This window comes from Schistocerca americana, chromosome 6 (assembly GCF_021461395.2).
Source record: "Schistocerca americana isolate TAMUIC-IGC-003095 chromosome 6, iqSchAmer2.1, whole genome shotgun sequence".
Lineage (NCBI taxonomy): Eukaryota > Metazoa > Arthropoda > Insecta > Orthoptera > Acrididae > Schistocerca > Schistocerca americana.
Window position 1 is genome coordinate 582,701,719 of NC_060124.1, and position 27,029 is coordinate 582,728,747.

At 42.9% G+C, this 27,029-nt stretch overlaps 1 protein-coding gene across 5 annotated transcripts in view; it reads left to right on the forward strand.

Moving 5' to 3' along the window:
- LOC124619223 (lipase 3-like) overlaps positions 1 to 27,029 on the forward strand; it is a 225,450-nt gene that overhangs the window by 65,933 nt on the left and 132,488 nt on the right. For all 5 annotated transcript variants that reach the window (XM_047145448.1, XM_047145452.1, XM_047145451.1 and 2 more), the window contains exons 3-4: positions 7,466 to 7,655; positions 13,905 to 14,016. In XM_047145448.1, the coding sequence (XP_047001404.1) occupies positions 7,466 to 7,655; positions 13,905 to 14,016 (302 nt within the window). The remainder of the gene's footprint in view (positions 1 to 7,465; positions 7,656 to 13,904; positions 14,017 to 27,029) is intronic.

Consider the following 27,029-nt stretch of genomic DNA (forward strand, 5'->3'; position numbering starts at 1 on the left):
CTGTAGTGGAACAAGTAGCACCCCCCCATCTGCATGTGGAGCTGAAATTTTAATTGTTTCAGATTTTTGCAAGCTATTGGGCGAAAAAATGTCTTTGAATAAAAATTCTACTGTATTCTGACTTCTTTGTTACAAAGTTACCGCCAAGTGAATGCTTGTCTCAAGTTACAATAATGACAGACACTCAGTCACAGTCACTCGTAATAGCCAGCTTAGGAAATCCAACAGATCGTATTAACAAAAAATTCGCAAACGGATTGTCTGTGACAGAATCCTTGTTCTATATTTCCGAAATCACTTTCTTCGAACCTTGGGATCTCGGAAACGATTCGAATAAAATGCCACCCGCCTTTTAGTTACATAAAAACTCACGGTTTCCATTCTATACGGCAGAAAGCAATTCCTCTAGCCCACAGTGTAGCGCGAACGTGTTGCCTCCTAACTGACAGAGATACGGCAGCCAATCCGATATCAGTGTAAAATCGTGCTACTCTTCAGTCTGAACTAATAACAACTTAATATCTTTTATGAACAATTTATTAAAAGCACAAAGTTATAAAACACACAGATATCAAAATACCCATCTCGTTATCTAACTGAATTTTCTGAATTTCCCCAGTACCATAAACTGACGAATTGCACTTTTCACTCGTTATGAGATACATAGCTTGTCAAACTAGTCATTCTTTCACAATTTTGTTTTCCTCGTTCTGCGAATTGTGCGTTATGGGACGTTCTACTGTATGTAAATTGCTCTGGAGCTCACCCTATCTGGAGTTGGGACTGCAGCGCAGATCTTGAAGAACGGAAGATACAAGAGCTTCAGACTATGAAGTGCATCTCTCACGCTGAGGCCAAAAAGATGTATTAGGTCACGCTACCCCTGACGTTCTTCCCTTGCTTCGGTTCTCAAACAGCCACTGCAGAAGGGCGATATTGCTACGTGAACGGAGGTTGCTATTGTCAGTACCAGTACTTGTGTTTGTCAATGCACTTGTGCCTCCCTCCAGAACGTCAGAAGGGACACCATTGCAAACACTGCGAGATACCCTGCCGCTCCAAAAAGTCAGTCTGGTTCACCGTGACTCTGGAGCTGCCTCAGTCACAAAAAAAACACGAAGTCCAAGGCGAAGAATCACCATTGCCAGAGACGGGAAGAACACAGTCCAACGATGTCGACGTCATTCTCTCTGACATCTCTCTCGACTCTTCTTCAGAGCTTGTGGACCTTGTGTCAGACTGGGGCCCAAGACTGAGCCTCCAGCCATTGCGGGATCCCTACTCTGGCAGACAGGATGAAAGTGCTACTCCCATGAGAGACGTTTCCCATCGTACAGAGGAACATTAGTGGGTTTAGGATATATGTGGAGGAACTGAAACTCTTAGCACAGGATCGCCCGCTGTGCTTGTGTTTGCACGAAAATCAATTTAAACCTTCTGATGCTCCTGTACTACGGGACCATGTGCTCTATTGCAAGGCTGACCTGATTGGGGAAAGGGCCAAAGGACGGCTTGCTGTGTTTGTCAATAACGAGCACCACTCCTCCGCTCTCCCCCTGGCTATTGACTTGCAATCAGGTGCAGTCGGAATTCTTGTGCGTTGGAAGATCACTGTTTGCTGACTTTATTTTCGTTCGCAAGATGCTACCGACTCTGACGCTCTCACAGATGTTATGGAACAACTCCCCTGACCTTTCCACCTACTGCGAGACGTGAGTACCAATCATGTCTTGTGGGGCTCGACTTCTACTTGCCCTCAGGGTCGCGTCTCACGAGCTGTTTGTCCTCAACACAGGCACTCCCTCTCATTTCTGTGCGGCTACTGTGCCAGTCTCAGCCATTGACCTCTCTTCCTCCTCTACAGCCCTCGCAGACTCTGTTCAGTCGGGAGTTACTGACGACCTTCAAACAGTGACCACTTCCCTCACCACTTCACATTCACCTCCTAGATGGAGGCACACTTGAACAGAAGGCAGAAAATAGATGGCCAGCACAGCTAACTGGAAGTTGTTCAGCCAGCTAGCTGTGTTCTAACACCGAGACAGCGTCCAGTAATGGGTGCAGCACATCACACAAGTGACCCATTATGCCGCTGACTTCTCGGCACCAAAGTCCGCAAGTCATCTTAGAAGGCAACCCGTTCGTTGGTGGACCAGAGACTGCCGTTCAGCAACCGGGACAGACGTGTGGCTGGCTCCCTGACGATTTAAGCATTGTCTGACAGCAGACAACCTTACGGCCCTCGGGCTTAATTAAGGAGAGCATGAAAAGGTCATGGAAAAATTTCCTGGACTCGATCAACCACTAAACTTTTTCTGTAAAAGTATGGAAAACCTCAGGCGCATTTGCGGTAAACACAGTAGCCAATAACAGCAGTCCAGAAACAGGGGTCTCTCCAAACAACATGCAGACATCAGTGATGATAGCAGAGCATTTTGCAAAGGTTACCGCCAACTTCAGCCAGGATCTGGTGTTTCGCTGCTAACGTGCGACTGTACAGAGGGACGAGTAGGACTTCAGAGCCAAAAATTCTGAATCGTGCAACTACCCTTTCTCCACGTGGGACCTGGAATCGGCACTGCCTGAGACTCGCGACACTGCACTAGGTCACGACCGAATCCCCTGCTGCATGATTCGACATTTGCTTACAGCGTGAAAGGAGATCTTCCTCGAATATTTTAATCTGATATGACAGACAGGCGACTTACCCAAATGTTGGAGAGAGGCTGTTCTGATACCTCTCCTCAAACCAGGAAAGGATCGCACAAGTAGTTATCGGAGCTTCACCTTAAAGAACTGTATGGGAAAGATCCTAGAGCGAACAGTGAACCGCCCTCTGATCTCATTTTCAGAGGCCAGGCAACTCTTCAGCCGCCATCTGTATGTATTCCAACCTGATCTTACTAGAGGCGGGTGTTCAGCAGGGTTTCCTACGTAAACATCACTGTCTCTGCGTATTCTTCGATATCAGTAAAGCGTAGAACACTATTTGGAGACACAATGCTCTCGTCCAACTCCATCATAGGGATTTCGTAGCCAGCTCCACATTTTCCTAGGGTCCTTCCTGTCAAAGCGCTTTTTTTAGGTCTCGAATTGGCGATGTGCTGTTGCATCACTTTGAGCGGGAGGATGGTGTTCTATGGGCAATCTTTTAATACCCATAAAAAGTACCTCGTTTACCGTTAGGAGTCCTGTACAGTGCACTTGATTTGTGGACGACTGCACTGCTTTTGGTTGCACCTCCAGTGTTCCAACAATCAGCCATAAGTTGGAACTTACAGTGCAGACGTTAGGTTAGTAGACTGCAAAGACAGGTTTTCAGTTTTCCGCAAATAAGGATTGTGTGCTCATTTTAATCGCTCTCGTCTTTTTTTATTTTACCTGATCTGCGTATGGAGAACGCCACTCAACATTTTAAAGACTCAGTGAACTTTCTGGGCCTCATTTTTGACTCGAAACAGTCGTGGTTACCGCAGCTGGGAGACGTGGAAGCCAGAACCCAGAAGCCACTGAATATCGTGAAGTACCCTAGCTACAGGTCTCGTGGAGCAGACAGGCCGCGTCTGGTGCAGTTTTATAGGGCTTTTGTGCGTTTGCGGTCAGACTATGGACCCACAGCGTACAGGTCTGTGAGGCCTTCTTACCTGAAGATTCTGATACCTGTCTTCAAACCAGGAAAGGATAGCACATCCACCAGCCCCGTACCCAGCCTCTGTGCCGAGGCACCATCCGGCCGCAGCTCCTCATGGTGCCTCAGGCATGTAAGTTCCTCACATCTCCGACTTCATTCACATACCATAGCGTTGTTCGGCCTCCTGTGCAAGGCATTCTCTCCAATCGGCCAGGAGCAACAATGCCATTTGGGATCCATGTATAGTGTGTGCTGGAGTCGGTGTGGAGCACGTACAGCACCAAAGGTTTTAACTGCCTGCCACAACAGTTACTGCAGAGGTGCAGAACAGTTTTAGAATTGGTGCAGTGCAGCAGAGATTGCAGTATTACGCATGTTTTTAATACATTATTTTATGACATTTTAACTAAGCTCAAAACGGCTCGAATGACTCTGAGCACTATGGGACTTAACATCTGAGGTCATCAGTCCTCTAGAACTTAGAACTACTTAAACCTAACTAACATAACGACATCACACACATCCACGCCCGAAGCAGGAATCGAACCTGCGACCGTAGGAGCAGCGCGTTTAACTGAGCAGCACGAGTCTAAATCCGTCTGTAGGAATGGTTCTAAAGAGAGGGACGCCGTTGGTTGCTCCGTGGTTTCCTCGACTGTGTACTCAATGTCCGTCTGCCTCAAAACTTTACTATGTTCGATGTGGGATTATATGCGATCTTAAGGGCACTGGAGCAGATGAGATGTGCTTCGAGTGCTAAATTCCTTGTCTGTTCCGCTTCTCTGAGTGCCCTTCCTCCCTACAACTGTTGTATCTTGCAGTAAAGTAGTACAAAATATTCAGGGTGCCCTCCTCCAACTACAGTGGGTGGAGAAGGAGATATGTTTCTGCTTGGTACGAGGGCACATGACTATTGCTGGGAACTAGAGGGCAAATGTCGCACTAAAGGAAGCGTGTCGTGATCCTCAGTTCCATCAGTGTGTCACCCCCTGCATGCTGCCGCCTCGCTGTTGCTGTGAGGCGATGGGAGGACGAATGGCTGGTAGTAACAGGTAATAAGCTGCATCTACTAAGGCCCACCACACAGCCGTGGTGTATCTCGTTTCAGCCATGAAGATGAAGTGCTCCTTATATGTATTCGCAGAGACCACAGTGCTTTGTCGCACGACTTCTTGCTCAGGAGCGACGACGCTTCAATGTGCGGTCCTTGTGGCGTATAGAAGGCTGAGCGCCACGTTTTACGAGACTGTGTTTTACTTTCAGACCAGAGTGGAGCGTCTGATTTGCTGGCAGATCAGCCCTGCATTTTAAGTGACGTTCCAACGAACATGGTGCGGCTTTTAAGATTTGGTGATTTGCCTATTTGGTTTCCAAAAATTTTAGTGAGATGTTCTTAATGTGTTAACAGTTTGACTGGCTCGCCTGTGGTTTCTGGAAGTCGTCAGACAGCCACAAATCCCTGTGCCATTGCCTTAGCTCCTCTGTCGTTTGCTTCCGTTTTCTTCCCACGTGTAGTGTCTTCTACTATTTCTCCTTCGCTTTACGGCGTGTGATATGGAATATACGTGTGTGTGCGGGTGAATGCGAGTGAGTGAGTGAGTGAGAGAGAGAGAGAGAGAGAGAGAGAGAGAGACAGACACAGAGAGAGAGAGAGAGATAGATAGACAGAGTGTCAAGAATTTTAGCCCTATTCACCATATTCGTTTCCTTTTAATATTTCTAAGGACGCTGATAATCTCACTGTTGAGATCCTGTACACCCTAAACGACAACAACAGCAAAGTCTGTGGATACTGTCTGTCATATATATGCAGCGAATTCAGTTAGTAGCACAGAAGTAACAAGCTTAAATGTCATGCATGGTGCGCCAGTTTTTCACGCATTTGAGTCTCCATGACGTCCCATCTCCTGAACTATTTGTGGCACCATGATATAATTTTGTGTATACATTTAGCGGTGTATATGGATACTGCGACATTTATTGGCAATAGAGTTAGCGGCACAGAAGTAATAAGCTTAAACATCATATATGATGCGGCAGTTTTTCACGCATCTCATTCTTTATGGTTTCATATCCCCTGAGCCATGGTAGGTGTGTTGTTTCAACCCCAACAGCATTCGTTACACACTGTCAGGGATATATGTTACAAGTTAAGTTAAAATCGGTCCTATGGTTTAGGAGGAGATGTGAAACTTATATACATACATACACTCATAAATACACTACTGGCCATTAAAATTGCTACACCAAGAAGAAATGCAGATGATGAACGGGTATTCATTGGACAAATATATTATACTACAACTGACATGTCATTACATTTTCGCGCAATTTGGGTGCATAGATCCTGAGAAATCAGTACCCAGAACAACCACCTCTGGCCGTAATAACGGCCTTGACACGCCTGGGCATTGAGTCAGAGCTTGGATGGCGTGTACAGGTACAGCTGCCTATGCAGCTTCAAAGCGATACCACAGTTCATCAAGAGTAGTGACCGGCGTATTGTGACGAACCAGTTGCTCGGCTACCATTGACCAGACGTTTTCAATTGGTGAGAGATCTGGAGAATGTGCTGGCCAGGGCAGCAGTCGAACATTTTCTGTATCCAGAAAGGCCCGTACAGGACCTGCAACATGCGGTCGTGCATTATCCTGCTAAAATGTAGGGTTTCGCAGGGATCGAATGAAGGGTAGAACCACGTGTCGTAACACATCTGAAATGTAACGTCCACTGATCAAAGTGCCGTCAATGCGAACAAGAGGTGACCGAGACGTGTAACCAATGGCACCCCATACCATCACGCCGGATGATACGCCAGTATGGCGATGACGAATACACGCTTCCAATCTGCGTTCTCCGCGATGTTGCCAAACACGGATGCGACCATAATGATGCTGTAAACAGAACCTGGATTCATCCGAAAAAATGACGTTTTGCCATTCGTGCACCCAGGTTCGTCGTTGAGTACAGCATCGCAGGCGCTCCTGTCTGTGATGCAGCGTCAAGGGTAACCGCAGCCGTGGTCGCCGAGCAGATAGTCCATGCTGCTGCAAACGTCGTCGAACTGTTCCTTCAGATGGTTGTTGTCTTGCAAACGTCCCCATCTGTTGACTCAGGGATCGAGACGTGGCTGCACGATCCGTTACAGCCGTGCTGATAAGATGCCTGTCATCTCGACTGATAGTGATACGAGGCCGTTGGGATCCAGCACGGCGTTCCGTATTACCCTCCTGAATCCACCGATTCCATATTCTGCTAACAGTCATTGGATCTCGACCAACGCGAGCAGCAATGTCGCGATACGATAAACCACAGTTGCGATAGGCTACAATCCGGCCTTTATCAAAGTTGGAAACGTGATGGTACGCATTTCTCCTCCTTACACGAGGCATCGCAACAACGTTTCACCAGGCAACGCCGGTCAACTTCTGTTTGTGTATGAGAAATCGGTTGGAAACTTTCCTCATGTCATCACGTTGTAGGTGTCGCCACCGACGCCAACCTTGTGTGAATGCTCTGAAAAGCTAATCATTTGCATATCACAGAATCTTCTTTCTGTCGGTTGAATTTCGCGTCTGTAGCACGTCATCTTTGTGGTGTAGCAATTTTAATGGCCAGTAGTGTATATACATACATTTTTATAATAGCTGTGCATTAATGAGTGTAAACAGTTTTTTGGCATTATTTACTGAACGAGAGTCTCATTGGTGGGGATGTGAGTGGCCTGCCTTCGCCAGTGCTGCCAGTCCAGACCAGCCCCAGGATATTAATGGTGCTACTGTTCAGTCAGGGGCAGGGTGCCGCGGATCTTGCAGCTACTGTGAACTGTTGCAGCTGGACGGATGCAGGGATTACGGCTTGACGTGCGAGACGCACGAGGTGGAGACTGAGGACGGCTACCAGCTTACAGCTCACCGAGTGCTAGTTCCGCCGGGCGTTCCCCGCCGTGGGGCTCTGCTGGCCGTTTCAGGGCTCATAGGTTGCTCTGACAGCTTCCTCCTGCCCTTCCCCGAGACGTCTATGCGTATGTATCAATCTCATCTCTTGTAAACTAACGACATAATTGTACACGTTTCTCTCATGTATATAGTCCAAGTTATAGCCATTCACCATGAGGGATTAATATATGTATGCGTTTCAAACAAAGAAATAAGGAAATCGAGGCCAACCCACTGTTACCCTCCTGACGACTGTCCCATGTACGGCACGCTGTTTCCACCGCAGACCCTTTTCCTGTTGACAGTTTTCCACAGAACTTCTTCCTTGTGTAGCGACCTCGGACTATGGCATAGAGCTGGTGTAGTGGCAGGGTGTTGCGAAAGTGGTGCTGGCCAGTGCTAGCAACGGAATTTCGGGTGAAACGTAAAACATATGAATTCAGATTTGCACTACAACCTCGTGCACTGTGTGACACCACAGGCATCCCCCTTCCCCCTCCTTCCACTGGCTCATGGTCCACTGACAGCGCCATTAGTTGCAGAAGGCTGTGGTGGTGGTGTGCTGGATGTGTTCCATCTGTGTCCTACTCTGTAGGAACTGTTTGCTTCACTTAGCAACACGTGCCCCAAATGGCGCTGTGCAGCCACATGCAAAATAAGTCAGCCATGTGAATGTCTGCCCTGATTCTCGTAGAGGTCTGCTGCTGCTGGAAGAGAAGCTCACTCTAGTGTGGATGGATGACAGTCGTGCTACCATGAGTTGCTGTCACCCAAGACACTAGTTTGGCTGCTGTTGTTGCGGTTGGAGATGGCTCATCTGTCGTACTGCTCCAAATTAATAGATGCTGACTTAGCATGGCTTTGGCTCGTTGTAGTGGCTGCCCAGACTGATATCGGGTGCTCACTGACCAATGATGTGGCGGAGAGTTGCGTGCCCTGGTGTCTTGTAGGTTGCTGCCAGACATGTACATAACTATGCTAGAATCAATAGTACAAACTATAGTGGCTGATGGCAACTACATTCTGCCAATACGTTCCTTCAAGGGGCACCATTACCTTTGTGGTCCCATAGTGTGGGTACTTTCCTCAGTCTCGTTCACAGCTGCACTGCTTTTCTGCTGTCGCAGCTCAACTTGACCCATCTTGTGGTGAGCGAACAGGCTGCTCGCTTCACATAATGCTGCAGTGCCTTCCTCATGTTGACGCCCAAAATTAGTGACAGTGTCACACTGGTCTTATCTTTCTAGTGCCTTTTTATTTAGTAATTTATCCATTCATGTAGTTCTTAACATTCTCCTCTAATACGACTTTATCTTTTATTCCCAAACAGTATGGAAGTCTCGCCCATATTATGATGTTTTTCTGACTATGGCGTCTACAATTTCTACCTTGATATAAAGTCAATTATTAACATCAGAATACTTACTCTGTTGTCTAGTTCATCCTCAGTCAGTTTGTGGTTTGTGATGGTGTGACCCATTCAACACTATCTAGCAGTAGCACTGTGACGTCTATGAGGCTCATATTTCATACCTCTTCCCTCTATACTTTTTTGTCAAAATATTTTCTTTCACTCTCTCCACTGCGTCTTGTAGATATCAGCTGGAAACACTGATAGGATACAGCCTTCCCTTACAGCTTTCTTGACATCAGTTATGTTCCATTATTACTCCCTTTATTATATTTCTTACAAGCATGTATTATTTATTTTCTTCCCCTCATGATCACTGCAGTGTCGCCACATGACCATGCCGTTCCATTAGGTAAATAATATTTAAATATAGTGTACAGTACTAATAATGAATGACTATAAATATTTACTGAATGAGACTTTACTCTCAAATTATTAATAATGGATAGAAGAAGAAGAATGTTATAGTTATTTCTACTGTCAAGACATGGCAACAGTTACCTGTAATTATGTGGCATAACTTTTGAAAACCCAAATTAATATGGCTGGGCCAGGTAACAAACCTGAGTCCCCCTTATAGAAACAGTAGGAACGATTTATTTTAGTAATTTCTCAGTAAAAAAAATACGTAAGGGATTCGTGCAGCCAACAGATAGTTTACCACAGAAAGCCGTTAATTTGTGTTTCAAAATATGCAATATGTCAGCTCATCATTTCTTTCAGAAGTATACTGAAAATTAATAATATAATTTATTTGTGAATGATAAGCATGGGCAAGTCGGTCATATACACATTATTTCCTGCTGTGTTTGTAGAACGAGTAAAACTATTCGCCTCATTGAAGCAAATATATTCAAGAACGAATACAGGTAGAGACAAGATGACCTCTGAGCTCATGGATGTGAATGGATTTCGTTTCATAGAGAATTTTCAGTGTGCATGGTAAAGTCCCTGCAGTGACCTTGTGATAACCTAGGAATACTGTGGGCATTCGAGTATTGAAAGCATTCATGCCTGCAATTGCAGTTGGGTTCAAAAATGGTTCAAATGGCTCTGAGCACTATGGGGCTTAACTTCTAAGGTCATCAGTCCCCTTGAACTTAGAACTACTTAAACCTAACTAACCTAAGGACATCACACACATCCATGCCCGAGGCAGGATCCGAACCTGCGACCGTAGCGGTCACGCGGTTCCAAACTGACGCGCTTAGAGCCGCACAGCGGTTGGGGTCTCACACAGCCTACACCACTATATAGGGGATAATATCACTTTAGTGCCGCAGTAATGTAGTTTCTCAAAAGTTGCACCTAGCCTGAAGTCATAGTCAGATGTCCTGCCAACGCCATTTACTTTCTCATCTTGAGATTAGCAAATAGAGGAGTGTATGGTGAGAGCTCACTATAGGGTACTGAAATATGTCCAATTATGAGTATTTCATATGAAGCATAAAAAATTTCCAATGAAGATTTACATTAATGTTACAGCAAAAAGCATTGTGTCAACATGCTTCCGAACTGTACCAAAATATCCAGCAAAATATAAAAGGCCGCAGCAAAACCTCTCCTAAGTACAACTTTCACCATCATCACCACCCTCAGCATATATATATATATATATATATATATATATATATATATATATATATATAAGGTAGCTTCATAAAAACAATTGTGTGTGGGGTTGATCTATTGCACTTAGTAAGGTACCTATTGTTTGAAGCTTTAGTAGGGTAGAAGACTGTAGGTCCTGATTTTGATCTTACAGGATGCACATATGATTACTACAAGTAATATGACTATACCAGCTGTGCCACACCAAGCACATGTTTTCGTACATTGACCACCATCAAGTCTCTGCATTTACTTACTGAGTCAAAATATTCTTTATGACATCAGAAGGTTTGTGACCTCCATTTATTATTTGATGAATAGCATTACTTTAACTGCACCTAAATCTGTCCATCATGTATGTATGTGTGTGTGTGTGTGTGTGTGTGTGTGTGTGTGTGTGTGTGTATGTGGAGTATGATAAATAATGAAAGTCTCTGATGCTACAGAATAGAACTTCACATTCTTAGCAAGTGAATAAGAAGCTGAAACATAATTGGGGGAAAGTAGGTCATTTATAGATAGCGCTACAGGTTCTGTAGACCAGAAATAGCATGTCTAAGTGCTTTTCAATGTTACATCCTTGGTGAATGCTAATTGGATTTTCATGTTGTAGAAGTAGGTCAGTTGCGACTAGCATAGCTGAAATAACAAATTAACAGGCAGACTCAGACACAAGTTACGACTTTCATGGGAAAGAAATGTTTATATTGTGCTTCATACATTGTCAGGCAGCATGACAGTGGTTGCATCAGGTATCATGATACGTGCCAAACATCACACAATGGCAACTGCATGGCAGCCAGCACTGTGACACCACAACCCAGGTTGTATGTGGGCAACCTGGACTAGTGGGAGCCATACAACGCTATTTGGCTGGATGCTGTGGGGGGGGGGGGGGGGGGGGGGGGAAATTCTTTGCTCTCAGCATGTGTCTCATTCCCTCATATCTGAACTGCCATAGTGGGGAGACTTGGTTTCCGGCAGTAGCATCGGTGGAGGGCGTGTGCCGTCACTCTGACTGTGGAAGGGTGCTCTTTCCACCACATTCGTTTTAAATAAAGATATAACCATCGCTATCCTACTCCAGGGGTAGTGATAAGAGCACTAACTGGCTAGCAAGTCGCTAGGGGAATTTGTTTCGACACATCACATGTGGACTTAAAGGAACTGCAGTGGGAGAAATTGTTTAAGCATATACTCTGTATGAGTTTTAAACATAGAGATAAGTGAATTTTAGAATTTTATACCATTTTAAAATTATGATACGATTTGAGACTTAAAAAATGTGAAATCTTACAACTATGTAGGCTCAACCGTCTTGCATTCTATACCTAGTGCAAGTGTCCTGGCAACCATGCAGGTTCCACTAGTATCCACAGTTTAGCCATCTTGAGTTCTGATGTCATATGGTTGGGAAAAATATAGAAAAAATGCAAGATGCGCCAGGGTTCCCAGATCCGCCATTTTGGAATAGCATCTTGGAGCTAAATAGACTGGCAACTATACAGGCTGTGCCAATACCCCACAGTCCACCATCTTGGATTCTTTAATTACATACCAACTGGATAATTGTTAGTCTAGGATTTTTTAATTTCTCATTATATTTCCCTTAGGACAAGTGGCTTGAGACATCAGAGAAGTGGGAAAAACCCATTAGCACAGTTGGTCTCTTTCCAATTTCCCATCAGCTTTGAATTTCCTGCCTGTTTATAAATAGAATTGTTTTCCTGCGACATCAGAGAGATGGGGTAGGGGGAAATATGGTAAAATCGCATGTCATTGTGATGTTATATGAAATGAGAAATCTCACAGTAGTGCAGACTACACCAGTACCCCCACAGCCTCGCCGGCCGAAGTGGCCGTGCGGTTAAAGGCGCTGCAGTCTGGAACCGCAAGACTGCTACGGCCGCAGGTTCGAATCCTGCCTCGGGCATGGATGTTTGTGATGTCCTTAGGTTAGTTAGGTTTAACTAGTTCTAAGTTCTAGGGGACTAATGACCTCAGCAGTTGAGTCCCATAGTGCTCAGAGCCATTTGAACCATTTGAACCCCCACAGCCTCACTACTACTAAGGCTGCAGTTATCAACGTTGGAAGGCGTTAGTGGGAAGTGTTCCAGTAGGTGCATAGTAGGAAACGTTATGTAAATAGCAAATACAACTTTCATTCCCTGGTAACCCTAATCTGGAGTACAAACCCTCACACAATGTGCCGTGGCCATTTGGGTTTAGACTTTTTATGGATTAGTTATTTTGTGATCTTTACTGGAAAGGTAATTTGGTAATTAGTGATGTGGAAAATGATTATGACTCCTATTGTAATTATATAAATATGTTCTAGAAATTCTTTTACTTTATGCATTATCCAAATTCTGCATCATGTAACAAACTGTAAATATTGTCCCACAAAAGGTCATAGTGTACAACTACTTGATAGTCACTATTAATTTATATTCTGTTATTGTTAATGATCCATCTTGTAGTTTTAGCGATTTCAAACATCTCTTTCCAGTTTTATTTTTGAAGCTTTGTTCAAGTTCACAATTACCAATAAGGTACCCTGGTTTTTTCTCGATATTCTCATTCATTTGTAATTAGTGAGTTGTAGATTTCATTTTGAACATTAACTTCTATTACTTATTAATTTATTCATCGTTAAATATATCAAGCACAATGTTCATCATCAGCAAACCAAACAGGTTACATATCTGCAATAACTGTATTTCATTTAGCTTGATAATATTACAAACGAAATGAAAATTTACAGTACCAAAATGAAGTAATGTTGCACAATAGAATGAAGAGATTCGTGCCATCTGTTGAGAGCTGGTACCATTTCGCAGTGTAAGTGCCCACAAAGTTTCTAGATGGGATTATATTTACAGAGTTATCCGCAGACTGTACTTGCTGCACAGCTACTGAAAAAAGTGCACAGTATTATACGGCACAGTAGTCACATTGTGGAGGACCAGGGTTCAATGTCCAACCAATTATAGGGATCTTAGTTTTCCAAAATTTGTCTACATGACTACAGACAAATGTCTGAAGTGTCCATCAAAACAAGACCAACGTTCATTCCATCTCCAACAATATCATGACCAGTGGGACTTGAAACCTCTTACTCTTAAAGAAGACGAAAGTGCCAAGACGACATTTCTAAAGCTTGTTAGAGTTTTTACTGGAAGTGGAAAGGGCAGTGGCAGGCTAAGTATGTTGATGGACCATTTGTTGGACAACACCTACCTGTGCACACAGATTTTTTGGAAAAGAGCCTGATGAAATGTGTGAATGACAGTACTTTTTCTGTTGCCAACAGTGAAACCTTTGTCCAACGCGGGGTATGACGTCATGCTGGGAAACCTGCGTGGGTCCGCCTACACGGGCCACAGGCGCTGGTCACGCAGCCAGCCAGAGTACTGGCGCTTCAGGTGAGTACCCCACTCTGGACCCGCTCTCGCATACCGGGGGCAGCAGTAGGGGTCAGTCGTTCTGCACAGCTTTCCACCCCCAGTGTCGTGACTGCTGAAGTACTGTGGCACACCGACAGCCGACCGATCACCTTACCAATCAGGCTACCTGAAGTGAACTTTCATTGTCGCTGATGCCCCACCCACGATTTCTGAACAGTGCTCCCAGGGGTTCTCCAATGGAGTTTGTGGGTATAGCATCACTGGGGTGGAGGTGGGGGGGGGGAGCTGGCATGGATTTGGTGGAGGACTTTATCTTGCTCTTCTTCAAGGGATACACAGGTATGGAATGAAATTCACTGAGTAGAAAGGAATGCAGATGCAGCAGGATGAAATCAGTAACGTTCCAGGGGCATGAAATTGTGTTACAGAAACCTTTGAGAGTAGCTGAACCTATAGTATACCGAATATATCGAGGCAGAATTGCTGATCATAGTCTTCAGAATTAATGAGAAGGAATATTAATGTCAATAGAAGTTTCACTTACGTCTGGATAATGTTCAGATAGCGCAGTGGTTAAAGCATCTGCACACGAAAAGTACGGAGGCAGAGCACAAGTACCGTCCTGCCACAAGAGTGTGATTTAGCGTGACGTATGTATAACATCGGCTTTGAGGAGCTTTGAGTGTTACTCCACGGACATCATTTCATGTTACGGCCACCTCATTACCCCCTTCATTACGTGTCAGTAACGTTTAACGAAATTATCATGACTCAATTACTCTTGTTTCTTCTTACTTGTGCGAACTGTCTGAGACAATATTATGAATAAATATTTACAGCGAGCAGTCAGTATCTAAGGGTGCAATATTACTGCATCACTATTGACCAGTTACAGGCGTTTACTGAAGATGCGCATTTAGTTTAACAACACACATAAAACGAATGACAGCCCTGATATTTGTTCTCCAAACACGTAACTTCAAGTCAGCGTGGTTGTGAAATAGCCGGCCGGAGTGGCCGAGCGGTCCTAGGCCGCAGGTTCGAATCCTGCCTCGGGCATGGATGTGTGTGATATCTGTAGGTTAGTTAGGTTTAAGTAGTTATAAGTTCTAGGGGACTGATGACCTCAGAAGTTAAGCCCCATAGTGCTCAGAGCCATTTGAACCATTTTTTTGGTTGTGAAATTTGTATCATAAACCGTAGGTAATAGCCTAAAATTTGGGTCAAATGTGTGGTTAAGACCTCTTCTGGCCACTCATCTGTAGGATTCCGCAGTTTTCCTAAATTGCTTCAGGAAAATGTTGGGATGCTTCCCTTGAAAGAATTCAGTGCATTACTTTCCCGCGTTTCGCCAATCCAAACTCATGCCTTGTCTGTATCTGTAGTGATATCAGTGTCCCTGGCATATTAGCTTTTACGTTCTCTTTCTTACTTGGTTTCTGTAAGTATTTGCGAATATATGATATAGTATATACTTACTGCATGACACAGAAATTTTACTGGGTAAATATAAGCGTGTCCCATTGATAAATAACAAACTCAAAAATAGTGTAATGTAAGACTCACTAATAATTTTCAATTCCCACTCACCAATGTACATTATTTGCTGTACTGTAGTTCTGCCTACATCAAACATGCAAAGTGTACCACGTCATCGTCAGCATTATCATCATCAGTAGATGGAAATTGCGATTTCAGGCCAGCTTTCCTCTGACCCACTTTCCCTACAACGTTGTGCACCATTTCCAGATATTTCCTTCACTCGTACATCCACTCCTCTGGCATCAGAACCCAAGATGCCTGAACTAGTGCTAGTTGTGCCAAGTATAAAATGGTGGGAAATTAAAAAATCGAAGATGACGGATCTGACAGAATTGTGCTAAGTTTAAACAAGTGGTACTAGCCCACTTCGGCTAAGTTTAATGTGGTGGGAAATTGAAGATAGCCCACTTCTGCGAGTCACTATAAAAATTGTCATTTTTTAGACAATTACAGTGTTTAAGCAATTACCACTGTGTGTGTAGTAGGATGGACAGGACAAGGAATGCTTACTGACATTTTATTAAAAAGCTGAGGACATCTTCAGACCACAGTAGCTGGTGCACCACACCGCTGGCCTCTGCACTGACGTGTGCCAGCAGGCGCAAGAGCTGCCGAACCCAGGACTGCTGCAGAGCGCGCCACACCAGTCTGTCCTCGCACTAGTTTCGCGCAGAATACCCCTTGCCAGTCGTATGCGGCGTCTCACACTTTCCCCACCACTGATGCCGGCCCATGTGCGGGACCAATAAGGACACATGCATCCTAATCGTGCTGATATGAGTCTATTCCCAGTTCGACCACACCTGTGCAATGGCTGTGCAACCTGATATGAGGCTGTCTGTACCGGAGGGAAGTGAGCAAACCGACGTACAAACACCTTTCTGGCGATACACTTACAAGGGGAGGCCGCCAATTGTGAAATTCAGATTCGATTCATACTGCGCATAATAAAAGCTCATGGCCAGAGGTGTAATGTGGCAAAGCACCAAGATGCACTTCTCAGCCGTTGTCGAGAAAATCGACAGTTAAAAGAAACCGTTGCGGTGAAATACTCTCGACGATTTGTAGTTTTCTACAGCATCGTGGCGCAGCGGTAAGCGCTCGGGTTCGTAATCCGAAGGTCGCCGGATGCAATTTTTTTTTATTATTAGTTTTTTGTAATTCAAATATATATATATATATATAAATGAATTGCTTATGCATGTTTGTTCGTGGGGTCTCTATTCTAATTCGAACGTTTGACTTACGCTATACGTATTCGTTTCGGAATATCGTTTCTACGTCTTCCGTTAACTATGCGTGGTTAACATTATGAAGACAATTAATAACATTTGTGAAATACAACTTTGTTTGCGGAAAACATAATGATGTTCGAAGTCGCCAGTTTTTCCACGACAAACGACTTTCAACAACTTATTATATGCGTAATTGTTGCAACTGATTGCCGGGAATTATATATATATATATATATATATATATATATATATATATATTATATATTTGAATTATAAAAAACAAATACTAAAAAAAAAATGTTGCATAGCGCGAGATTCGATCCGGCGACCTTCGCATTACAAACCAGAGCGCTTACCGCTGCGCCACGACGCTGTAGACAATTATTAATCGTAGAGAGTATTTCACTGCAACGGTTTCTTTCAACTGTCGATTTTCTCGACAACGGCATCTTGGTGCTTTGCCACATGACACCTCTGGCCATGAGCTTTTATTATGCGCAGTATGAATCGAATCTGAATTTCGCAATTGGCGGCCTCCCCTAGTTAGACGAACAATATTCGAGCTCTTACTGCACTCAAGAGAGATTGGTCGAATCTGACATGTCGAAAGCTGCCCTGAAATTTTTTTATCAGGAAGAATACGCAGAAAGAAACCCAACGTCAAAAGTGTAGGTGCTGAGACGCACTGTAAGTATTTAATAAAAATGTTGGAAATTGCCAAATTTGTATCTCATCATTTGGCTGGAGAAATGTACACCGCTGCCGTAGCTGCAGCACACAGCACATGCGCGACACGATGGGCACATATTCCTAGTTGGTGGCACATCGGTATACAGATAATATGCCACAATGCAGTCATAATTTCTAATACGAACATCTCTTTCCATTGGTAGTTTATATGACACAATATATTGTTCACAGTCAACATTCATCCTAACTTACAACTCATTTAATATAAATAATAATTAGCAGTTGCCTTTGCAGTATCGCTAAATATTGACAATGGAGGTAAAACTGAATTTATTTTCTTTGTCATTTCTTCACCTATGCTTGCTAACAATCAGTATCAGTCTCTGTGCAGTTTCCAGAGTTTCAGCCTTACAAATATGAAATACGAGTAACGTGGCATGTAATCGAAGTCACCTACTTCTTCTGAAGACTTACCGTTGTGTTATTTATTAGTTAATTTCTTGGACATTCATTCAAATGATGTCGAAATTTCGTTAGATATTGTCAAAACAATAGAAGCAACACGAAATAACTCTGAGGATTCTATGAATGGTGGTTTTACTTGTGACGTGTTAACTAAATTCCAGATCATAAATGGAGAAACTTCGAAACTTCCAAGCCCGAAGAAAAAATGTGCAGCAATAGTTACCCGTGAAAAAGTGAAAGCTATAAATTTTTTGGGTTCTACAAGTACATCTACATATATACTCCGCTAGCCACCAAACGGTTTGTGGCGGAGGACGCTATTCGCGCCAGTGCCTTATACCCCTCCCCCCTCTTTTCCACTCGCGAATCGCGCGAGGCAAAAAAGACTCTCTGAACGCCTCAGTACGAACTCTAATTTCCCTTGTCTCTGAATGTTGATCATTTCGCGATTTGAAAGTTGGTCGTAATAAAATATGCTCTACATCCTCGGCGATGATCGGATTTTGGAATTTAGTGAGCAGCTCCTTCCGTTTAGCGAGTCGTCTATCTGCAAGTGTGTCCCACTTCAATCTTTCTATGAGATTTGAAACGCTCTCTCGATGGCTAAATGTACCAGTCACGAATCTTGCCGCTCTTCTTTGTACCTTCTCAATCTATTGAATCAGAACCAACCGGTGAGGGTCCCATGCAGACGAACTAAAGTCTAAGACTGAACGAACTAAAGTATTGTAAGCAATTTACTTTGTTGAAGGACTACATCGCTTCGGGATTCTACCAATAAACCGCAATCTAGAGTTCGCCTTATCCGTTACTTGTATAATCTGATAGTTTGAGATCATTTCGAATAGTCACATCCAGATACTTGACTGATGTTACCGCTTCTGGGCACTTATTTTGTACGCGTACATTAATGGGGATTTTCGCCTCGTTGTACGCAGTAGGTTACACTTACTAATATTTGTAGATAACTGCCAGTCATTACACCACGCATTTATTTTCTGCATATCCTCATTGATTTGTTCCTAACTTTCGTGTGATACTACTTTCTTTTAGACTACATTATCATCGGCAAACAGTCTAATGCCGCTGTCAGTACCATCAACCAGAATCTGTATGTAAATCGTAAAATGCAGCGGACGTATTACACTGCGCTGGAGCACACCTGATGTTACGCTTGTTTCTGTTGAAGTCTCTCCATTCAGGACGACATACTGTTCTCTGTCCGTTAGAAAAGTTTCTATCCAACCGCATATGTCATCAGATACACAGTAAGCGAGCACTTTTTGGAGCCTAGCGACAGTGCGGAACTGAGCTGAACGCCTTTCGAAAATCGAGAAGTATGACATCAACCTGGGAGCCGCTAACTAGAGCCTGTCGTATATCATGCACAAAGAGGGCCAGCTGTGTCTTGCATGACCGCTGTTTCCTAAAACCACGCTGGTTTCTGTAGATGAGCACCTAAGAGTCTAGAAAGATCATTATGTCTGAACACAAAATATGTTCCATGATTCTACAGCAGATCGGTGTCAGTGAAATTGGCCGGTAATTATGTGCAATCCGATTTTCTACCCTTTTTATAGATAGCTATGACCTGGGCCTTCTTCCAGTTCCCTGGAACTTTCCGTTGTTCCAATGACCTCTGATAGATGATGGACAGGAATGGTGCTATATTTGTAGCATAGTCAACATAAAATCTTACAGGTAAACACAATGTCAGCAATCCTTGCGTTTATCCGATAGTGTAAAGGGGGAATGGTGCTGCAGTCCTCTACCGTGAACGACTTTTTGAAAGCTAAGTTTAGAATTTCGACTTCTGTTTATCATCATCCGTCACATTACCCGTACTGTCAGCAAGAGAAGGTATTGAATTACTTGTAGCGTTCATTGATTTTACGCACCACCAAAAATTTTTTTGGTTATTTTTAGAATCTGCAGACAAAATATTGCATTCAAATTCGTTAAAAGAATCTCTCATTGATCTTTTGACACCTGCTTTCATTTCGCATAATTTCTGTTTGTCAGCGGGGCAGTGACAATACCTTCAAATTCCAACCAATGATGCTCAATATCTTTGTGTCCCGTGGTGAATGCTTGGAGCTGACTATAAAGAAATTCATTAATGACACTGTTGTTTGCTTTCCCAAACAAGAAAATTCTACGCTGTTTCTTTGTTTTTTTGCAACTTCCACTGACAAAGAAGCCACAACAACATTATGGTCGCTAACACCTTATTCTAGACCTGATCCTCAAAAGGATCAGGTCTGTTTGTTACCAAGATATATAATATGTTCCCTTCTCGAGTTGGTTTTCTAACCAATTCCGGCATCGTTGGTGCCGACATGTGGAACAATCTGCAGCTGGCTGCACCCTGCACGCTCGATAGCCACTGGAAGAACCTCTTCCACATCCGGAGAAGGCTACCCGGCAAGCACACCGAATGAGCGTTGGACTTCTTCCCCTCCCTAGCCGCTATGTTCCTGAGGGGCTCCACGACCCGCCTAACATTGGAGCTCCCAATTATTTTCTTGCTAGGGACTATCCAGTGAATACTAAAGAAAAGAACAGTGACCTACAGTAAACTGCTAGGGGCTATCTAGTGAATACTTAAGAAAAAAACAGTGACCTTCAGTAAACCGCTAGGGGTTACCTAGTGAATATTATTAAAGAATTAAACGGTAACCTATGGTAAGCTTCATCTGCTGATTATCCCTCGTATTTACAATGTTAACAAACGTTTCTGTACACGTGAAAATGATGTGATAAAACTATAAAAACTGATACCTTCAATGTATCGAGTCTAAACGACACTAATAAACCTAAATACTAAGTACTGTGCACTGACAGTTAAGAATGTAAACAAACGTTTTTGTACACGCGAAACTGTCAAAACAGAAACTTCGCTTTTCCTATTCAGACGCAAATAAAAACTGAAATATTCAATTTAACAAGTGTATCTGACACTAATGCACGAAAACACTATAGAATATACAGCAAAAAACAATTAATTGCTAGCTAAATTACTTACCTCGTAACACAGCAGGCAAAAAGCGCTCGTAGCCGGCGTCAGGGCTGTTATTGGAAGAAGGCAAGGAGGAAATGCTAAACATTAAGCATTGTGTGAAGCCAATTTCGTTTCGTAAAATATGTACATGAATAGTATGAATGGAAGAAAGTGGTAGAGAAGAAGTATCTGAAATACTTTGAACACCTCGTGAGAGTCAATGCTCCGTTACTGAGAGAGATCTACGAGACTGGGCACTCTGAATTCCAAATCGTACTAACATTGCTGATTTCCAGCCTTCTTGGACCTCATAAACAGGTTTGGGAAATAATTCCGAAAGGAAAGCCGCAATCATTGTTCCCACGCACAATTCGCGATTGGAACAGGGTTGGAGGGATCAGATAGTGGTACCGAAAGTACCCTCCACCACACACCATTAGGTGGCTTGCGGAGTGTAATGTAAATGTAAAAAAAATTACGAGGCTTACATCAATTAAACATGTGGAGAAGATACCATTTATAGGTAATACTATTTAGAAATTCGCAGCTGACGTGAAAGTAAAGCTTCTTGTTATCCCCTAAAATGTTTCCACAGTTATATATCTGTCTTCAGGAAAATCAAACCAAGCTAGGACCAAAAATTAAAAAAAGGGCTCTTTATTTGAAAAGATACAGTAACAGACATACAGAAATTGCGAAAAATGATGAAGAATAATTTTAGATGGTACATCCGAAACGTCTTCTTAACATTTGTAGAAAATCATTCATTGCTTTTGCTGAGCTCTTGGCTTTGACGTGTCTGATACCTCTGTCTTCTGTAGGGCGGCGAAAAGAAATTCAGATTCCACCCAGAAATAATAGTGTGATTCAGCCTCCCGATAAAAAATATTCAAATTGTCAGTTTGCATCATCACATGTTACGAATTTGATCACTTACGCCTGGTTCATATCACAATATGCATATCACAATTGCCACGATCATTTCTTAGTTCCAGTGTTGTCTAAATAAAACTAATAAATATTGTGAAGTGCCTAAACGCATGAACTTCTCTTTTATCAGGGGTGCCTGGCGTGTGGAAAAGCTTTCCATCATACTACAGACACTTCACATTTTCGTGACGACTAAAGGGAATAAACAGGGAACAAAGAACTGAAAAATTCCGACTGCCGAACAACGTCTGCAACGTAACATCACATTATGCCTCGATTCTCTGATCTCTGTCAGTCACTTGTGTAATAATTACACCTGCAACAGTCTATTTTTCGATACGAACTCAAAGTTATTCATAAACTGATGATCTGAGACATTTTTTGGTATGGTGTAAGTGCTTGAAATTCGCGTGTGTGCAGTCTGGACTTTGTACTAGGTGGCGCTAAGCTCCCCTGTTGTGGCTGCGTCTGCTTATACGCCGACTGGCGTACCAGGCAGGAAGGGCTGTACAAACCGCTGACATAAGCGGTTATTCATGCGGAAAAAATAACTTTTAACATATAAAAGATGCTTGCAGCACGCCTTAGGAGCTAAAATTTTGATACTGCATTTCTGTCAGCGTATTCCTCCAGTGTGAAAAATTTCAGGATAGTTTTAGGCATGTCTGATTGGACCACTCTCTTGTCAGATAAGGCCATCCAGACCGGAAAGCATAGTTATGTTTAACTTTGTGGCGATACATTTGAATGATCTCAACTGATGTTGTTTCTTGCGAGGTACAGACAACTTTCTGGTGGACTACTTCTGTTGAAGCACTAGGTTTGTGCCTACGGCTAGGTATTTTCGTACATTAACATGAGTTAGAGTTTCAAGTCACTTACTAATTACAACACATAACAGACACGTTTCGTAAATTGCCGTGGAGTCAGCCGAAGACTGACATCTAGAAAAAAAGTCAGCTTAGAAAATCACAAAATTACAGATATCGATTTAGCTACAAAACCTACGCATGTGATAACGAAAGAATATGTTTATTAAGTAACTCACGTGTAAACAGATGAAAAGTTTCAGCCACAGCCTTCAGGACACCACTCATTTTTTCTTGTATGTACGCCTTGGTGTGAACGACACTACTTCTACGAACATATTGGGCTTTTGAAAAGGATTGCAGTGATATAATATATTAGGCTAATGTTCTGGTGTTTGAAAAAATTCGCCTAATACAATAGTTTGCTATTTAAAACAACTCAAAGCTACTCCTTTTGAAAAAGAAGAAGTAACTGCTCAAAACTGTAGAGATGTACTTTACGCTGGATTCACCACGATGCTACACGCACTGAAGTTTGAGGGAAATACACTGGACTATTCCTTACAAAATGCTGACAATCCGGCGGTAAGCAGTGGATAGGAAATGTTTTCCACTACAGTATGAAAGCAACGTATTACTAGAAACAAAAACTATGTATACTCAAATAATAGCAATTCAGATTCTGTTTTATTGTTCAATGTCTGACGGGGAAATAAATTCGAATATTAGGTGAGTCATTTCCTAAGTGCACCGAATATATCAGAATCTAGAGCATGGGCGTGGCAATGAATGAACGTCTTCCTGCGGTCCTCAGGCTTATATTTAACAGTAAAAGCGGCTGGAAGTGCTGCGCTGGTCTTCCAGTCTGCTGGAGACGCATCTACGAGTGTAAGAGCCGCAGGGTTGAGGCGCTGCGGTTAAGACACGAGACGTTTGCACAGGAATTCTAACTCATCTCTGACGAATGCCAGTGTGGTTCCTTCAACAAGGTCACTACCAATTTGTACCCCATCTGTATGAGCCAGTACTATGTACATAATAAGCTTCATGTCAACAGTCTGTTAAACTCTAACTGTCCTTATAAGCAATGTCGTCTGAATCACAGGTGCACTTTGACCAGAAAGCGCTCCAATATTCTGGACAGCATTGCATTTTTAAGGGATTTTAAGCGATTTCCCACATAAATTCTAATGCACTCGGTATACGTCTTAATTTTAACGACAATTCTCGATTCACAAGTGTAGACAGTTACGATGAAACTAATGTCAGTGCGGTGCAGTCTCCCGTAGACATCTTGTACAGTTCACCCAAACGTATCTCAGTTTTTGAGAAAGATCTCATCTGCTCGTGATATAAAGGGTATTTCTAGTCTTCTAGTCCATATTCTCCCAGAATTTTCCATATAGTAAAAAAAAAAAAAAACAGTTTAGTGAAAGAACGTTTGTTAAACCGACTAGATGAAAGTAGTAAAGTGCGTGAGCGAATAGCGAAACTTGAAGCTGACGACCGTAGAGTAATTCTCTCCTCTTAGATTATCGGGCACCTGAGGAAGAAGAACCAAAGAGAAAACGTCCTCATAATGTTCAAAAAGGGCATAATGACGTGTGGGAGCTGTAATTCAAACAGTTACGTACTAGAGGAAGGAAAGGGGTAGGAGGTTACCTTAACTACAATCTGACAACACGCCGGTGATTGATCCACATACATTCATAAAAAAAAATCTTACAGTTCGGCATAACTAGCAAAGGTATAAAGGCCACACATTTGGTCTCTTCGAATAAAAAGTTTGATAATGCACAATACATTAAAATTATTTACCTTATTTCAACTGAAAACTCATGTTTTTACGACCTCTACGGTTTAACCGTTAACTGTCATTGCAATAGCTGATCTGCTAAGTTTCGTCCCATGTGAAATGCGCTAAGTGTCTCTGACGTAGCAATAACTGTACTGCAAGTCTGTCTCTAACGTTGTAAACGTATTACCTACTAAGCAACTCCAACAACTGAACTGTCAAGCCTCGTGGAAAACTTGCACCTGCACTTGCACTTGCACTTCTAAAAATATTAATCGATGCTATACATATTTTGACACAATCTTGATACAATGTCAACTGAAAACCATGTACATTCCTGTACCTTCTTAACTGTAAAAAATGTACCAATGTTGTTAACGAAGCCACTCTTTTTAGTTCTGCATCAACCCTAATCATCATTCCACAAAATTTTTATCCTTTAAATACAGCATCTATTGCATTCAAACTACTCGTATTTACAGCACTACAACATGCAGATGTGATGTATGCAACTCTGTTTGTTCTGAATTTCATTTTATATGAATAATATTACTAGACTAAAGTATAACACATGTACACACACTTATACACTTGTCTAACTCCTTCTCCTCATGAACTTTATGTCCCAACACATGCTCTTCACCAGTGGTAGTCAACTTGGTCTCTACGACCAACTGATATGCGTTCCAGCTTTCATGGTGCGCCGTAGGCTTTAGGAGTTTGAAAAACATTTTCATTATGTTTTTATAACATTTTGGTAGAAGTATTTGGTTATTATTATTGTGCGCTTCAACTTGCTGCTTTAAAATTTTTATAAAAGTAAAGTTACTTGTTTATTTTATAATACTTTACAAATTACCATTAATGTGGACCTGGTGGGTGATTAAAAAGTTTATTATAATGGAGATACAAAAGTGGGTAGTAGGTAAAAGAGGTAAACTACCCCTGCTGTACACCATCGTCAAAGACTGCTTTAACTTGTGTGTGCTGTAGACTGAGTCTGTCTCAGGCGATCCTTATTGCTTTGTTCCAACTGTTAGGCTCACAGCACTTTGACGCTTTGAACATATGCGTTGTGGAGTATCTCAAGATGTTAATTCAGTGTAGAACCCCCATACATGCAGCGCTGCTGTTGCTGGAGATATCGATGTCTGGCGCGCTCGTGAGCTCAGCATTTGTTTGTTGGGTAAGGGCTTGGCGACCCCGGGGGTCCTGAGCTGGGTACTGGTAAGTGCTGCCAGGCCTCTGTCACCGTAAGCTATTGACATGCTTCTACGTGCACCGTACGCCGTGGTGGTGGAACATTGTGTGTCACGGGGAACAGGGACCTTGGCTTGACTGCCCAGGTGGCGAGGATAGAAAAAACCGCTATAAAAAATATCTCACTCTCAAGGTGTGGATAAATGTCCAAAGGAACTTTGCATTGTAATCAGAATAACACAACATTGTAATATCTTATATGTCTGCCGATATTGGGCAAGCGACTTTCAAGTACAATGTCTGACCTGTACACGAATCTACGTAACGGATGTACGAGTACAGGTCGCAGCCGCGTCATTGACGACATATAGAAGTTTGGGTCTGGCCATGAGTGGTGCATGAATAGTCAAATGGTAAGCCTACCGCTCGCGATAAGCGGAAAATCCAGGTTCGAGTACCGGTCCGGCACCAATTTTCATTGTCGCCATTCCATTCTATAACTGATGGTTGTCCTTTTCGCAGTTGCGAGTACCTTTAATGTCTCAATTGTTTACGGCTTAGATAGGCATGTGGGCTCTGTGTAGGTGAACTTTTATTTCGTAGCTACTCATGGTACCGGGATGGATCCTTCGAAACTATTCGTCCCTCCTCCCAGCGGGAAAGGTGGGCCGCTGGAAGATACCAACACCCATTCTAACAAGAGGTCTTGAGTAGCCATTCCTCCTGACTCAGTCAATGGTAACAGAATGCGTGCTGTTTGTCAGAATATGTTTCTAATAGTTAAAAGATAAGAGGGTAGTTTCAATAAAGTTTCACCATTCCAGATACGAAAAGGTTTAGAGACATTGCTGGTACCTTCCAATCTCTTAACTGCTTGTACAATAGCATCCTGCTGGTCGCAACGTCTAGTTCCCAACAAGTGGAGAACCTCCAACAAGGTCAGTGCCTCGGAAAGTATGTAGTTGGAACTGAACTGCACAACAACTTGAACCACAGCAAAGATGTTGTGACTTGCAGGGATCTGGTTGACATTCCACAAGAATAACTGATAGCTGACTTGTGCCAGGAAGGTACTGTTGACGTGCAAAACATCATGAAAGTATGGATGCCGGTCATGTCCAAGCAGACTCTTTTATCATTACATTTAACAGCAACAAACGACAGAGAATGTCGAGGCAGGTTTCCTTCACCTGAGCATACAGCCTTATTTCGCGAACCCAATGCACTGTTTTAAACGCCAGCACTTTGGGAACACTACTCTTGGTTGTAAGAGAGAATCCACTTGTGGCAGATTTGGTGAAGCTGCCCATGATGAAACCGGTTGTTCCTCTCCTCCGAAGCACGTCAACTGCTTTGGGATCACC